General features: G+C 38.4%; 1 protein-coding gene across 2 annotated transcripts in view; it reads right to left on the bottom strand.

The window, feature by feature from the left end:
- Positions 1-15146, bottom strand: part of CD96 (CD96 molecule) — an 81124-nt gene that overhangs the window by 19808 nt on the left and 46170 nt on the right. For both annotated transcript variants that reach the window (XM_066347652.1, XM_066347653.1), the window contains exon 8: positions 11549-11641. In XM_066347652.1, coding sequence (XP_066203749.1) covers positions 11549-11641 — 93 coding nt within the window. The remainder of the gene's footprint in view (positions 1-11548; positions 11642-15146) is intronic.

Below are 15146 nucleotides of genomic sequence, written 5' to 3'. Positions count from 1 at the left end.
ATATATTTTATGTATGTGTACTCCTTTATTCCAAAGCATATTTTTGGTGGCTTACATAAATATGCAATAAGATAAGATAAAAGTGGAGAGAAAGGAAAAATAAAGGCAAGGAAAATATAATTAGAAAAGGTATGTTGAGTATCATTGAAATCTGAATGGGGAGAGTACACAAAATGCATTTCTTGATTTCACATACTCTCGGTAGCTGTGGGCCACACATTTGGTCAGAATGTTCTAGTAACAATGCTAACAAATAAAGAATATATGTTATATCATTGAGGAACATCATAAAATAAAAAACAGTCAGGTCAGTTTTTAAGAAAAAAAAAACTATTTCTTTTATTATGATTAAAAATATATTTCTCCCCAGGCTTTGTAGAAAGAATACTGTATAATGTATACAAAATTCTCAAGAATATCATTGCATTCTGACAGCCAGAATGCTGATTCACTCTCAAACTTAGGTAGTAGTGAATGCACCCCAGCCTTCCAGGGACCTCAGTTCTGGGAAAGGATATGCCTTAAATAGAAAACATAGGTAATCAAATCTTTAAAAAAAAAGTATATGTAGGATAAATCAATAAATTGGCATTGTGGTTTACGTATCTGTAAGAAGTTCACATAGTCACAAGATGATCAATCACAATCATTTTGCAATGCAGCCTACCAACGAAACCAAAGGTATACTGTATCCCAGCTTCATGTTACAGTATCTCTTCCCAGCTTAGATGTCAGTGCTGCTCTATGCTTCCTCTTACGAGGAGGCCTGCAGAGTTCGTTGAAGGCTGAACAGTGCCAATAAGCTTCTGGGAACAAAAGGATCAATGATACCCCATCACTATTCTGAGAAAGCCAAAGATCATTTCAGTCTTACTGGCCTCCAGCTGAATTTTGTGTCTTGTGTTGAGCTTCTGAATCAGTTTGCACAGGTTATTGAAATGATGACCCCTTTACTATGGGACCTTGTTCATCATGTGGTAGGCAGAACTGAATCCATGTAGAGAACTATCTAGTTTCCTAGATAAATTAAACCCCACTCATTCCCATGGCTTTATCCCATGGATTAAGGTTAAGGTCTTTTGGCCTTGTATGAGCTGACCTCTAACAATACCCACATTGTTACCTCTTGTTATTCACTGAATACATTCTTTCATTTAGTCAACCAGCATTTGAGAGACTCTGTCTTCCAAGTATGTGTTTCCCACTGCGGAGATCAGCTCCCCTAGAGTTCAAGTTCATGGAGGATACAGACATCAACCAGGGAAACAATAAATCAATCCAAATATGAGAACACATGAAAGAGAGAAGGCTGAGTTAGAGTGCCAGAAAAACTTCCCTGAAAAAATAGCAGAAGAATTGGGACAGAAGAGGAGGGTGGTGGGAGTTTTCAGGCAGAGGACGCAACAAGTCAAAGGCCCGGAGGCGGTCTCACGTGCTTAGTTTAGTAATAGCAGTGTGTAGTGCCTCTTCTTTCCTGGCTGGGCCTTTACAACTCCTCAAGGAGTGTTTATCTTGTGTGTTGAACTGACTTGTGTGTGAGCTTGTGCAGCGTGACGTGTCTTGATGCACACCTATGACCTCAATAGGAAAGTGATCTAACTGTGGCACACTGGTGGTGGCAGCACTGTTTATTCCTCAGTTGTTGTTTTTTTTTTTTATACTTTTCTGGAGCCTGACCAGGAGCTTCTGCAACTATACAAGGACATATCTGTCTCTTGACATCAAGTAAAACATTTAAAAATAATTGTATTTCTCCTAGCTAAGTCTTTAAAAGACTCATATTGATTAAGATAAAAAAAAAGATAATCATGGAAGATGGAGAATATAGATATGGTAAAAAAAAGAAGAAAAAGTCTAACTGAGGAAAGTTTCAGGAGCAAAATCTGAAGTTATAATGAAGAACATCAGTGATAAGCTCAAGACAACAATTTATGTTAATTAAAAATGTTAACCAATTTATACAAAGGAGGTAGTCATTCATATGTAAAGGCAACACAATGACATTCTCATATGAATAAGAACCCAGAAAATATGCTTTTGTTGAGAACAAGTACCTAATTAAATATTCCAATCAAAATAAAACCCTCAGGTATGAAATTATGAAGAAATCAGCAGTAAATATGAAATAGGAAAAAATAAATTCATATTGATCCTATGTTTCTGTACTAAGGTTAATTTGCTTCACAATGCAGCAAAGCCTCTTCAACATTCAAAAGTTGGTTCTATATCATATCATAGTATGTACACAAATAATGTGCCAAACCCAGTGATAGAAAGGTATTTGCTTTTTTGCTGGTTGTTTGTTTCTTCTTCAGTTTGAATATTATTGTTTTTAAATCTTACTGGTGTTCATATATATATTATGATAAGTTGTTTCCAGGAAAGGAGTTTAGAAGAAAACACTTTGCACAAATTACCTTTTTTACATTATTACATAACCTAACATAAGGCTAGATGAGAAGGTTTAAAACCTTCCTAGCTCACTTCTAATTTCAACTTTTTTTTTCTTTAATTTAAATGAGGTTGAGGATAGAGAGACTCCAGCATTTACCCTGACCAGGATCCATCCAGCAACCGCTGTCTGGGGCTGATGCTCTGCCCATCTGGGGCCATGCTCACAACTGAACTATTTTTAGTGCCTGAGGTGGAGGTTCCACAGAACCATCCTCAGTGCCTGGGCTGATGCTTTGAACCAATTAAGCCATGGTTATGGGACAGGAAGAGAGAGAGAGAGAGAGAGAGAGAGAAGAGGAAGGGTATAGGATAGAGAAGCAGATGGTCACTTCTCCTCTGTGCCCTGACTGGGAATTGAACCCAGGACATCCACACATTGAGCCAATGCTCTACCACTGAGCTGACCAGCCACGGCCTAATTTCTACTCTTTAAAAAACTTCTCACTAAAATTAAAAATTACCCTTTCATCTTATCGCTAGAAATTCAATTAAGTCAAAAGACATCTCTAGTCAGTTCTGAGTTGAACAGAGAAGACAAAAATGTTCTCTAAGAGCTAATTCTAGTAGGCCTTCATGACATCATGAAGCAAAGCAGAAATTCTTAACTCAGACTCTTGCCATCTTCCCAGTAACTGTTACTTTCATTGCTGGAGAAGGAAAAGGCAAGAACATATTTGAGTAAAATTGGGAGAAAATATTGAAATATTTTCTAAACAATTTAAATTTTAAGGATTATTTATTATAGACCTACTATGTGACAAATAAAAGAGACAGGTGATCAGATGTGATGTAAGATAAGTGGAGAATAAAAAATAAAATGTTAATAAAAATAAAAGAAATATTGATTTGGTCATTGTTTTCTTCAAGGAATTAAAAAGTAAAGTAAAGTCTTGATTTATTTGAGATAAATTTGTTTGCTAGGCTCTTTTGATGATGGCATACTTTTTTTTTTTTTTTTACAGAGAGAGAGAGTCAGAGAGAAGGATAGATAGGGACAGACAGACAGGAATGGAGAGAGATGAGAAGCATCAATCATTAGTTTTTTGTTGTGACACCTTAGTTGTTCATTGATTGCTTTCTCATATGTGCCTTGACCATGGGGCTACAGCAGACTGAGTAACCCCTTCCTCGAGCCAGTGACCTTGGGTCCAAGCTGGTGAACTTGCTCAAACCAGATGAGCCCACGCTCGAGCTGGCGACCTCGGGGTCTTGAACCTGAGTCCTCCACATCCCAGTCTGATGCTCTATCGACTGCGCCACCGCCTGGTCAGGCTGACGGCATGCTTTTTCATGTGGTCTTTGTTTCATTTTATAATTGAAAAAAATTGGTAATAAAATGTCTTTTACTTATTTGTTTGATTTTATTTATTGATTTTAGAAAAAGAGGAGAGAAAGAAGAAGGTGTGTGGGAGGAGTGGGAAGTATCAACTCATAGTTGCTTCTGCTTTGTGCCTTCACTGGGCAAGCCTGGGGTTTCTAACCTGCGACCTCAGCATTCCAGGTCAACACTTTCTATTTCTTCTTTTTTTAAGCCATGTGTTTCAGTTTTGCTTTTTTCATGGGTGGTTACTGTTAAGTTGTTGAGAAGAAAGTTTCATATATATATATATAAAAGAGTCTTTTGTCTTATGAGTGCTTCTGTACTTCATCAACTTTCCTTACTTGTAACTTTTATCCTCTTCCATTTTCTGTTTTTGTTGGCATAAGTCATCCCTGTTTATACTGTAAACTTCTTGGAGCTTTTACTTGTAGTTTTATGTTGTTTTATTCTTTGTATCTGGTAGAATAATCTCCTGCAGTTGGGGTTTTCTGGTGATATATTCCTTCAGCTTCTTTGTGTCTGGAAAAGCTTTTATTTCTCCTTCATATTTGAAGGACAACTTTGATGGATATAGTATTCTTGGCTGATAATTCCTTTCTCAGTACTTTAAATGTTTGGGTTCACTCTCCTCTGGCTTATAGAGTTTCTGCTGAGAAGTCTGGTGATAACTTGATGGCCCTTCCTTTGTATGAGAGTTTGAACCCACATCAACATTAACTGGAGAATTGCACTTAAAAGAGTATAGGTTACCAACTACATCTAAACACATTTGAGTCAGCCTCATCAACCTCATCCATCAGGAAGAAATGGATATTGACCTTCAGGCCAGCATAAAGAAGAGATGTGGTATGAGATCCTCATGTCTGCACAAGACCCTGTGTATTGCTGGATTATTGGTCTAGAAAGAGTATGCTAGATTCTCCTGAGGGAAGATGATAGTAAGCAGGGCAGAGCACATTACACATCACGTGGCACATTTGTTGATACTCAATAATTATGAAATGAATTGAAAAATAGGTCATCTGATACTTTTTCCCAGAATCTTACTGTAAGTGGGAAAAACTGAATAAACAAATAGCCAAAAAAAAAAATCAGTTATCAAGAAAGCTACCTTTGAGTTATGGGTGACAGTTATAAAAGAAAAGGGAAATTCTTCAACAGCCTGTAACATGTGCCCCAGGTATAATGTGGTGAGAAGGGTATCGTGACCAGTATTTCCTAGAATTCAAGAGAGAGCACTGTAGTTTCATATGGATATGTCTCTGGGCAATAAGAATTATAATAATGTCTGGAGGAGAAGGGGTAATGAAAAGAGGAGGGTCTTTTTTTTCTGATTTATTTCCAACTGAGGAAGTTGGCCCGACTCCTGGAGGCTGCATTTCTCAGAAAACACTGGTCTAGAGAAGGAAAAGATGAATAGAGGCCAGCTGTCATGTTGACCTTTCCATAGCATTCTACCAGAAGGGATTCATTCAGTGTCTGAAGATATTTATTGAGCACCCATCATGCATTCTCAGAGGCAGTAACACTCAGTCTCTGAAGTCTGACTAGTCTGGGTTTTATTCTGGTTATTCCACTTTCTGTATGACTTTGGGTAAGTTATTTAACCCTTGTGTGTCTCAGTATCTTCATCTGTAAAATGGAGAGAGTAATAGTACCTATTAATATATTAGTGTTGCTGGGAGAATCCAATGAGGTAATACATTTAAGAGTTTAGAATGGTGCCAGACACATTAGAAGCACTCAAATATTAATAAATACTGTTAATACTAGTGCTTGGAACTACTAATACAATCATGGCAGCTGGTAAAACACTTTAGTAATTACTAGAAAAAAACTGGAAGGCCTTTGTATAATAGCCTTCTAAAACCCTTTTACTTACCCCACATATAGGCAGACAACCATGCTGAGTCTCCTGTGACAGCTCTCTCCATTTCTACATATGCCCGTCCTAGTTCAGACCATCATGACTTTAAATCCTTTAAAACTTACATCATTTGGTCTTCTTGCTCCCCGTTCTTGCTGCTACTACTTACCAGACATACAGCTTCTGTTTAACTCACATTATTCACATACCCAAAAAGCCACAGTGGCTGTTTGTGACGTTCAGGTCACAGCCCAAGTCCATAGTTCATTCACCTTAGTTCACCTTCCCCTAGCTCCACCTCAGCCAAGCAACCCTGCAGCCACTCCCCCACGAGCACTGCCAGCACTCATCCTGCTTGTCTACTTAGGTCCTACACTCATTCTGTTTTTGATCTGAACTATTGTCTGAATATTTGTTTATTATCTTTCTTCCATTTGGGGCTATAGTTCCAGATCCTCCTGTGCAGAGTTCCGTGATTCTACGCCCTTCACACTCAGCACTCACTTATTTCTCCTGCTTTCAGTGTCTGGATGCACATGACGATGGCGGAGGCTATCAGACAGCAATAGAAGCATCCAGACTGGTCATATCAGCTTAAGGCAGGCGTGACGTGACCAGGGAAGGTGTCGGAAGTTGCTGTCACAAACACATCATCAAAGTATTCTCATTGTCCTGCAGACTCTCTCTGGGAACCCTCTCTTCGCTTTAATACCCAATATTTAGACCTACACCTGATCTTCTGGTCAGCTTCCCCTGTGATTTGTATTTGACTAATCTCATTGATGGCATAGTTTCCAGTTTAGTTCCTCACCCCCTTCTGACATGATTGCTATAAATTAGTTTTGTTGCATCCCCCGGGCAACTGCCTCTTTCAGTCTGCACCCTTCAGTATCTGATTCCCCACTCGCCAAGGATCAGGTGTGTTCACTTGGTGAGTCGGCCAGTGGTTACTTCAAGGTATCCAGAAGTAGAAGTATTCAGACTGTGAGACCAAATAAGTTTTCAGCGAGGGCTTAATATTAAAATTAATGTCATCAAGTCCAAGCATTGTACGCAGCCACAAAATAGGAGGGCCTGTGGCCTAGAGGGCATTGAAATGGGGGGCCAGGCAAGCAAGTCCTGCTGGAGCATAAGCTCTGTGTACCTGGGGTCCTGCCTGTGTTGTTTATCACCATATCCCAGCAACTCAAACATTCCTGGCACATTGAGGTGCTCAACGTTTTTTGTTGAATAAATGACCTCTAGAAGCACAGGGCACTCCTCAGAAAAGGAGAAACCCCTGAGTTGTGCAAGTATTGTGTCACCCTAGAGGTGACATTTGGGTGTTCCGTTTGGGTGTTCCTTGGATTGTTCCATTTGGGCTTGTTTCATCTCCTCACTCAGCTTGTCAGCCTTATGTCCTTTCCTGTGACAGAATATGCAGCTGGGATTCAACAAACACCAATTACATCAGGTTGAATTGAACTGGGTTTCCCAGTGTAACTGTTGAAGTTTGTTATGAGTTACAATGGTCTCCTCCGCTAGGTAAAGAATATTATTTACATTTTTGTCAACACTTGTTTAAAAAAATCCTTTCGCTGAAGAAAAAATACAAACTGGATGTTTGCAGCAAAATATGTAGCTTCATAATAATGACTGAATTATGTAATTCATTACATCTTAGAATTTGAAATGAAACCATAGCCTTTGAAATCAATTTCTATGACATGTTTCATCGTGTTCACTTCTTTTGTTTTTTTTAAAGAGGGTGAGAGGTGGTGAAGCAGGTAGACAGACTCCCACATGCCCCCGACTGGGGTCTACCTGGCCAGCCCTGTATTGGGGGATGCTTTGCCCATCTGGGGCTACTGCTCTGTCCAACGGAGCTATTTTAGCACCTGAGATGAGGCATGGCATCATCCTCAGCTCCTGGGGCCATTCCTAGATCCATTTGAGCCATGGCTGCAGGAGGAGGATAGAGAGAGAGAGAAGGGGGAGGAGTGGAGAAGCAAATGGTCGCTTCTGTGTGTCCTGACTAGGGAAAACCAAACCGGGGACCTCCACACACCGGATTGACACTCTACCTCTGAGCCAACCTGCAAGGTGCTTCAGGGCTCTCACTTCTTTTCTTAAAAGAACACACAAGGGTGAATTCTACCAGCTTCTGAGGTAGTCAGTCATCATTACCCCCTAGCTTGCCAAGACAAAATTTGAATTTTTCAATTGTAATTCAGTGATTATTCTAAGAAAATAAATTTTATTTAGATAGACTCAGCCATTGATTTAACATTTTTTTGACATAAAATCAGACTGAGAATTGTTCTAAACATCATCTATTGCTACTATCTTGACAGGCTGAAATTTATAAAGCAAAATATAGCTACTTGTAAACCAGAGCCTGATTTAAAACAGGGTTTCTCACCCTCAGAACTATTGATGTTTTGGACTAGATAATTCTTTGTTGTGGAGGATGTCCTGTCCTTGTACAGTATTTAGTTGCATCCTTGGCCTCTGCATATTAGATACTAGTAGCACCCTCCCCCCTTCCCTTTGTGGCAATCAAAAATGTCCCTATATACTACTTAATGTCACTGTGAGGTTTTGGGGGGGCAAAACTACCCTGGTTAGAATCACTGATCTAAAATAGTTCTGAGGTCTAACGTGACAGGATCTCATTTTAAGGAGGTTTATTTATTCTTCAGAAATTTCCCAATTATACACCATAGTGTAACTGTAGATTAGGTAACATTTTTTTCATTCCTTAACAAATATATTTGTGCTCTTTTTTCTTCTCTAATGCTAAAGCCATAATAAATTATAGATTCCTTATGGGTAGTAAGGGTTCTTTCCCTTACCTTGAATTTCTTCACAGAAATATTAATGGTGCTTGGTTTGATGAAAGTATGTGATGTATGTCAACTAACCCCATAGAAAACTCAGGTAGAAGAAAGTCGTTTCTACTTTCAATCAGAAGAATGTAAATATCATGATAGCATGTTTTTTTTCTCCTTTGTTCAGTATTGTATTTTCAACACCTAGAAGAATATCTGGTACATACTAAGTGCTCAATAAATATGTAATAAATGAATTATGTCATGTGCTTTCTAAACAAAATCTTCAATGGGATCCCTGACCCATTTCTTAAGGGAGAACATTTGGCATCCTTAGGCTGAGGCTTAGGGTTCTCTTTATTATAGATTTTCCAAAATTCATCTATGCTTCTCTGCTATACAATCCTACTCCTCTGACCCAAGCTTAACTGGTAAAGTTTTCTCAAATTCTCATGAACTTCTATGCCAATGAACAACTGCTCAGCCTGTTCTCTTAGTTTAGAATGTTTATCAGTCTCTTAGCTGAATCAAATAAGTTCAACACACACTTCATGAATCAGATTATTTCATCTATCTTAGGTAATAATTGAGTCCATAAACTCATGGGGAACTTTCTTTGCTCAAAGCCTAAGACATACTGATCTATACCTCTCTTGGTGCATTTTATTTTATTTTATTATTGATTGAATAATTGGTTTTAGAGAGAGAGAGAGAGAGAACATCAGTTTATTCTTCCATTTCTTTATGCATTCACTGGTTGATTCTTGTATGTAGCCTGACCGGAGGTTGAATCCACAACCTTTGCATATCAGGACAACACTTTAACCAGCTGAGCTACCTACCCAGGGCCTCCTTGTGCATTTTAATTTTATATGATGTGACACCTTTTATCTTACAATTTTGAGTTCTTATTTTCATGTGTGCATGTCCTCACTTGTCAAGTACACTGAAACTTTTTTGAAGGCAAAAACAAATGATCAGTTTTTAACACCATAGAGTCTATTAAATAATATCTATATAGCAAAGGAACATTTTTCTCATTAATTTTTCTATTTATTCAACTAATATTTCTTACTGGCCTACTCTGTGCTAGGTATGCACTAGGAGGCAAAACAAACGTTCTCTCTGTTTAGAAATCATGGTATCTAATATGGTGAGAATTAGGTTTAGTGCCGAAAGACTTTGGTGTGACTAGTACCTGGGCCAATTACTAGTCATATGATAATTGATGCTCTCAGCATCTCAGTGTCCCCATCTGAAAAATGAGAATGATAATGCTTGTTCTGTCTAACTGTCATAATAAATAAGTTCAAATCACATTGCATTTTATGTACAAACATTTTCAAAGTGACTGAATACGGTGGTTTTAATTTGTTCACAGATTCTTTGATCTTCTCCCCTTCAAGAAATGGAGCTTAATTCTCTTCTTGCATTTGAACTGGACTTAGATATTTGCTTTAAAGAACAGATAGAATAAAACAAAAGTAATGGTGTGCAATTTTGGAGACCAAATCATAAAAAGGCAGAGTGGCTTCGTCTAGGTCACCTTATTTCCTGAATTAGTTGGTCTGGTTGCCACATTGTGAGCAGCCCCACAGAAAGTGCCAGGTGGTGGGGGACTGACACCTCCTGCTAGCACACTGGAGCATGGAAGCAGATCCTGCTGCCCCAGTCAAATCTTCAGGTAACCGAAGCCCCAGCCAACAGCTTGATGACAACCTCATGGGAGAACCTGAGCCATACCATCCAGCTTAGCTTTCCCTAGATTTCTAAGCCCTAAAAACCATTTGAGATAATATGGTTTATAAGTTGTTAAATTTTGGGCTAATTTGACATGAAACAATAGGTAAATAATTCATAGAGTATTACAGAGATTTAAGGTATTATTTTTTAATATGCTAATGTTTGTTAAAGAATAGTAGTATAATCTACTATGGTTTATTACTAAATAATGCATTAGGAGTGAAAGCAAAGTAAGTTTAAAAAACAAAGTTACAGAACTTGAAGAACTAGGGAAAATCAGATGAACGTAAAATTTCTAATGGGAGATTTGCAAGCATTTCTCACTCTGCCACATGCTTTATTTTCTGAGAGGTATCAAGCTGTGACAGTGACTGCAGACTATATAACAAAGGGAACAAGCTAAAAGGAATGGTTCATTACCACTGACTACTTTTGTTTTATTATATTTTTTGTTCTTATTTTGAGCTAAAATTAATAGTTTTAATTAAATAAGAATTTTCATAAAGAATGAAAACCTTACTTCTACTCTACATAGAATATAGTTTTGGGTTTTATTGTTTTGTTTTGTTTTAGAGAAAGTCATCATGGTCCTTTGTTAAACACAAATCCATGGACATGGAAACTAATGATTTGTTTGTATCAGTACCAATTTTTGAAAATCAATGTTATCTCTTCACCATAGAAACATTGACCAAGCCTCCATTATTAATAATGCCATTGGGAGGCTGAATTCAAAGTCCTCACTAGCTGACTAGGTCAAAATTAATTTCAACAAGAACAAGTTTAAATTTAAAATGATTTACTTAACTCTGGTATACAAGATCTCCATTTACAACAAATTCTTTCTTCTTTTTTTAAATTTATTGATTTTCAGAAAGAAAGGAAGGGAGAAAGAGAAACATTGATTTGTTGTTTCATTTATTCATACTGTCATTGGTTGATTCTTCTATGTGCCCTGACCCGGGATAAAATTTGCAACCTCAGCACATTGGGACAAAGCTTTAACCAACCGAGTTATCTGGCCAGGGCCTATAATTAATTTCTTAAACACCCCACCTAGAACACAGCTATGGAGGAGGACTGTCAATTTATTAACCTATTAATAATAAATACAAAATTTAATATCTCAGTGAATATTTATTTACTCTGATTTTGCTAGGGCTTCAAGTGAAAGGCTTTGGAAATTGTGCTAACTTTTGGAAATCATGAGAATAATACTTAATATTTTTATCTAAAATGTCAGATTAGAAAGGGCAATGGATGATGCAAATTTAAAAGCACTTCTTTTACCAATATGCTTCTTTAAAGGATTAATAGCTCATGGAAATGAAAACACTGGGCAAACATTCTTACTTGTAGAAGATATACTGTTGGCCGGAGAAGGTTGGGTGTCAAGGGTAGCTTCTGTAACATTGATTGTAGGATCTGTTGCAGGGTTCACTGAGCCTGAAAGAATGAAGCAGAGATTTATAATGAATAAAAGTATTGTAATAGAAAAATAAAATATTGACTTAGTACCTCCAAAAACCTTTTTTATTCATTTAACAAATCATTATTAAGGTCTTTTTAATAGGCAAGGCAGAAGGATGTAACTTTTTTTTTGAGAGGATGGGAGATAGTGAGGCAGACTCCCACATGTGCCCTCCAACCAGGATTTACCTTTGGCAACCCTGTCTGGGGCCAATGCTTGAGTGCCAAGCTATTTTTAGTGCCTGAGGCTGATGCCCTTTAACCAAACTACCCTCACTGCCCTGGGGCCAATGCTCGAAGCAATCGACACCTGAACCCTCCAACCAATGTGAGAGGGGAAGAGGAAGAAAAGGGGGATGGAGGAATAAAAACAAATGGTTGCTTCTCTTGTGTGCTTTGACTGGGAATCAAACCTGGGACGTCCATATGCCAGGCCAATGCTCTATCCACTGAGCCCCTGCCAGGGCCAGGATGTAACTTCTTGATCTTTATGCATGCTGTTTCTAAAACTTTTCCACCCCAAACCTTTGAGATACACTTCCTCTAACTTAAAGAAACCCAGGGATCTTTATGATGTGTTTTGAGTTTACCCTAGTAAAGGCCTTATTACTCATCAAGTATGTCCCTCAAGAGAAGTAATAGTTTTGTTCCTCACTTTTCATTTTTGTATTTTATGCAAGTGGATTATGACTGAATGCCTATAATTTCCTTCTTAACATTGGAAGAAAGAAGATCAGCTTAAAGTACATTGCTGTCTACTGGTGTATCATAAACATCATCTTCTAAAGTAATAACCTTAATCAGTTGAAGCACGGACCTGGGAAAATGATGTTTAGGTGTTTTTTCCTGTAGATTGTTTAGAACAGAAGTTGACAAAGTATGGTCCACAGTTTAAATCCCACTCATTGCCTATGTTTTATTGAAACACAGTCTTGCCTATTTGATTATATGTTGTCTACATAAAAAACACCTGTTGTCTCTGTGTTCTAAAGCAGAGAAATTAGGAATATTACAAAGCAGAAAAGAGATTTAGTGAGAGAAGAGCAGTATTCACTGCCTTTTGTTCCCAGAGAAAAGTAATGATGTTGGAAGGTTACAAGTTACCAGTCCTCGGAGGGCTCCCTTCCCCACCTAACCGTCTCCCAGGCACTCTTTGCCCTCTGACAAAAGTGATGCAGAGCTTTCAACATGAAAACTGAGGTAAAAAAAAATATATCCTTCTGGTTTCAGACTGAAACGGAAACTCTTCCTTGGTCAAAACAAAATTCAGGGAGTAAAAAAGGAGCGGCTTAAACCTAATAGGGGAAAGTTATTTTCCAAAATACAAATGCAAAATTTAACAAATGTACATCAGCCAGTTTTCAGACCATTGCATTTCCTACATGTTGTCAGTTGGCTGAGCTGCTGCTGATCTGAAGCAACTCACTTGTTCCTGAGTGTGTCCACTCTGTAGCAAGCCAGTCCGAGCCTTCAGGATCAGTAGTGGGTAGCAGTAACCATGTGTCTGCCCTTAGGGCAGCTGGGTCAGTTTTAGGGCTTCCTCAGAGCTGGATCAGCACGTAGCTGCTCCCTGTAGAAATGAATTCCAGGGAGTGCTAATTCTTTGCTTCTCAAAATGTGGTCCATGGCTTGTTTAGGAACTTAATAGAAATACACAATCTCAGGTTTCCCCTCACCCTTCCTTGTCTTACTAAATCAGAATCTGCATTTTAACAAGATCCTTCGGTGATTTGCATTTCTATTCAGTCCTTCATTAATGCTCGCAGGATTCCCAGGATTAGTCACGGGTATGAGGGACATAACAAGAAGTACTTGTCTGGCACATCCCACTCCAATATCCAATGGTTCTCTCCTTCCATTATTGACATACTGCTCTTTAATTCTCTCTCCACATCCCAAGAAACACATGCACACTCACACACACATACTCACACAACTTATTAACTCATAATTCCTTTTCTCAGTCAAGGCTGATCTGATAGCCAAGATATTACCCTCCTCCACCAATGGGTACTCACACTCAACTTTTAAATTAAAGCAAAACAAAACATTCCTTCCACCTCAACAAAGCAAAACACACCTTGTATATTCTCCCAAATTGACTGTGCATTATGACAACTTTAGACATTTTGATAGGGTAGGCCAGCAGGATATGATATTTTTGGAAAAGAGCTTTCAAAAAAATTTACTATTGAATCACAGGAATCTGCAGGCCCTGCAACTCAAATAACTGCTTGATGAGCTACCAATCACCCGCCACCCTGACCCTTCCCCTTTCTGAGTTTTCTAGAGTAAGAATCACTGAGCATTTGAACTTCTTGGGAGACCAGGGTTAGGTGGGGGAAGGGAGCCCTCAGAGGGCTGTTATCGTGCAGTCTTCCAACATCGTTACTCTTCTCTGGAAACAAAAGGCAGGAACAATTACTCTTCTCTCACTGAATCTCATTTCTGCTCTGTAATAGTCCCAGAATTTCTCTGCTTTAGCATCAGAGACAGCAGATTTTTCTTCTGTGTTTTCATTTTAATATCTACCAACAATAATAGCTTGATAAGGCAATGGCCCTTGGACAAGTCATCAGTGTTCATACAGCATCCAGTGTCCATACAGCATCCAGTGTCCATACAGCATCCAGTGGTGCTGCCACCGGCACAGGAGGCACACTGGAAAGTGTTCAAGAACTGGAACAAATAGAGAAATATGACACCGTCCTGACATCACTGTACAGAACGGAGTCTCATTTGCATCTTCTAAATCATCTGCAAAGATCTATGTCAAATTGTGGCCAGAAGGTAAGCTAAATTTTTGTGAAATTGGATACACTAAGATTTATTATCTTTCATATTTTATCATAAATGATAAAAGCTTATTATAAAAATTTAAAAGTAACCATCCGCTCAGACCCTAAAATTATACTTAGACCCAGTGCTGTCCTGTAATACTGGAATTATAATATGCTTTGAGTATCTTCCTTATTACCCTAAAAGTATTCATTATTTTCTAATATATTTTTTTAAATGAGAGGAGGGGAGATAGTGAGACAGACTCCTACAAGTGCCCTAACCAGGATCCACTCAGCAATCCCCTCTGGAGCCAATGCTTACAATTGAGCTATTTTTTAGCCCCTGAGGCTGACACTTGAACTAACTGAGCTATCCTCAGCACCTGGAGCCATGCTTGAACCAATTGAGCCCCTGGCTGTGGGAGGAAAAAAGGGAGACGGTCAGTAGAGGAGAGGTAGAAAAGACAATGGTCACTTCTCTGTGTGCTCTGCCTGGGAATAAAACCAGGGACATCCATATGCTGGACCAACACTCTGTCCACTAAGCAAACCAGCCAGGGCCTATTTTCTAATCTTAAAACTAAAAAACGTTCAAGAAAATGAGAAGACAAGCCAAAGATTGGGAAGAAAATATTTGCAAAAGACACATCTGATAAAAGATTGTTATCTAGAACATACAGTGAAGTCTTAAAACTCAACAA

Source organism: Saccopteryx leptura, chromosome 8 (genome assembly GCF_036850995.1).
Source record: "Saccopteryx leptura isolate mSacLep1 chromosome 8, mSacLep1_pri_phased_curated, whole genome shotgun sequence".
In the NCBI taxonomy this organism is placed as follows: Eukaryota; Metazoa; Chordata; class Mammalia; order Chiroptera; family Emballonuridae; genus Saccopteryx; species Saccopteryx leptura.
Note: the sequence above shows the minus strand (reverse complement) of the source record. Positions and strands in the feature narration are given on the sequence as shown.